The 1,987-nt window shown below is 74.7% G+C and overlaps 1 protein-coding gene across 1 annotated transcript; it reads right to left on the minus strand.

Annotated features, from left to right (window-relative positions):
• Positions 1-109: 109 nt before the first annotated feature.
• H696_05816 (hypothetical protein) lies at positions 110-1,322 on the minus strand (the record flags this gene model as incomplete). Its single annotated transcript, XM_009499617.1, has 3 exons — positions 110-354; positions 477-676; positions 818-1,322. The coding sequence occupies 3 exons, from the start codon at positions 1,320-1,322 to the stop codon at positions 274-276; spliced, it is 786 nt and encodes a 261-aa protein (XP_009497892.1). The 3' UTR covers positions 110-273.
• Positions 1,323-1,987: the final 665 nt, after the last annotated feature.

Raw genomic sequence — 1,987 nt, forward strand, 5'->3', positions numbered from 1 at the left:
CTGCCTCGCTGCCTTCTATAGAGACGCCGTCCGAGTGGTGTCGCGGCTCGCTCCGTCGCCCGCGGCGCCCCCCCCCCCCCACCCCGTCCACGTGCGTGCAATACACACCTGTCCTTGGTTGAGTTTTTATGCGCATGAGGCCGCGTCAGGGCATGTGCAGCCGTGTGGGGGTGGTGTATTCTTCGGCCCGGCCACCGGGTGTGGTCCCGCGCGGGCCCCCAGAGGGAGGCACCCAAGGGGGAGCGAGAGCCGGACGACCGCGCACCTGGGAGGCTACCCGGAATCGCCGGCCGAAGGGCCCCCCTGCGACTCGCGCTTCACATAGTTCAACAGGACTTGGCTGCTTTGCACAAGCTGCGGCCCTCGACAGGGGGGGGGGGCAAGAGTAGGGAGGAGGGTCAGGCCCCGAGGGCTTGGATCGGAGAAAAGGGCTATGCACCTGGGGGGGGGGGGGGGAGGGAGGCCATGGAGCGCACCTTGCTGTAGGCATCCTCGGCCTCGGCGATGGCCTGGTCCAGGGCGCCCTGGCGCGCGCGTTTCTTCTCCAGGCTCGACGTCAGGGCCTCCAGCCGGGCGGCCACATTGCGCAGCTCCTGGTCGATCTGCATCCGGAGGGCATCCTCCTCGAGGATTTGGGCATGCAGGATGTCCCGCTTCTGCCGGAGGTGGACGATGCCTGCGCACCGGGCCCCGAGGGAGCAGAAGGAGGGACAGTGCAATCGGCCCGCAGCAAGGGAGGGGGGGGGGGGAGTCAGCATCCGACACATGGGCGCAGACGGGCGGGCGGGCGGGCGGGCACCGGCGCGCCGGCACGCACACTGGATCAGCTCATTGTTGTTCTGGCTCAGGGACTTGCCCAGGGGGAAGTCCGGCAGGGGGGCGGCCGTGGTGGCCGTGGCGGCGGCGGCCGCCGCCGCCGCCGCGGCACTCGGGTCCGGCGAGTTGGACCGTGTCGTGGCCGACCCCGACGACACCGGGGCATACCCGGAGCCGGGGGGTGTCGCGGCCATCGGCCCGGGCCCGGGCCCGGGCCGCGGCGCGCTGCTCACCGGCGGCAGTGGCTCCAAGCCCGGCGCCGGGGCCGGCGTCGACGCCGGGCCCCCCGGCGGTATCCCATACTGCGAGGTGGCCGACAGGGCCATCGGGGCGGGCGGGGGGCGGGTGGTCGCCGCCGCCATGGCCGCGGGATCCATCACCCCGGCGCCGGGCGGCGTCCACCAGGCGCCCGGGGTGCCGGCCGCCGGCGGGTAGTAGGCGCCATACGGGTAGGCCGCCGGGAGGGGGGCAGCTGCCGGCGGTGGCGGCTGATGCGGACCGACCATGTGTGCGTGTGTGTGTGTGTGTGTGTGTGTGTACGTGCGCCGTGGCGGTCGGTGGGCGGGCGACGAAAACCCGGGGGAGAGAAAGAGGCCCGGGGAGGGGAGAGCAGGGAGGGAGAGCCTGGGGGCGAGGGCCAGCGAGGATCGTGGGGCGTAGGGACGCGCGCGAGGGCGAGAGGCGGAGCAAAGGCGAGAGGGGGCGGCAGGGGGGAGGGTGCACTAGCTGGGGGTCGGGCCAGGGCGGCCCCCCCAGGCCCGGGGAGGAATGGTTTAAAAGTTAACCCGTGCCCCTGCGGCCGCCTGCCGGGGCGGGGCGCGGACGAGCGGGCTCCGTCGCCGACAGTCGCCCCCGCCCCGGGGCGATCTCCCCGGCACCGGGGGCGGGGGACCCCTGCGCCGGGGCTCGTGCGCGCAGCGGCGCCCGGCCGGCGCGCGCACAGCAAGTGTCAACGGGCGCGCGACGCACCCGGGCTCGGAAAAGAAGGCCCCCCCCGCCCCCCCGCCCCGGGCCCCGGGAAAGCCGGCCGAGATGGCGCGTCCATTGGGAGTCCACCAGCGAGCCCGGAGATGGGGCCCGCCGGACGCGCCATGCACCCACACACGGGCCTTCCTCTCGGCGCCCGCCGCCCAGTGCACGCCCCGGCGGCCCGTGCCCTCTCCTGCCCCTC

This window comes from Fonticula alba (genome assembly GCF_000388065.1).
Source record: "Fonticula alba strain ATCC 38817 unplaced genomic scaffold supercont2.14, whole genome shotgun sequence".
In the NCBI taxonomy this organism is placed as follows: domain Eukaryota; order Rotosphaerida; family Fonticulaceae; genus Fonticula; species Fonticula alba.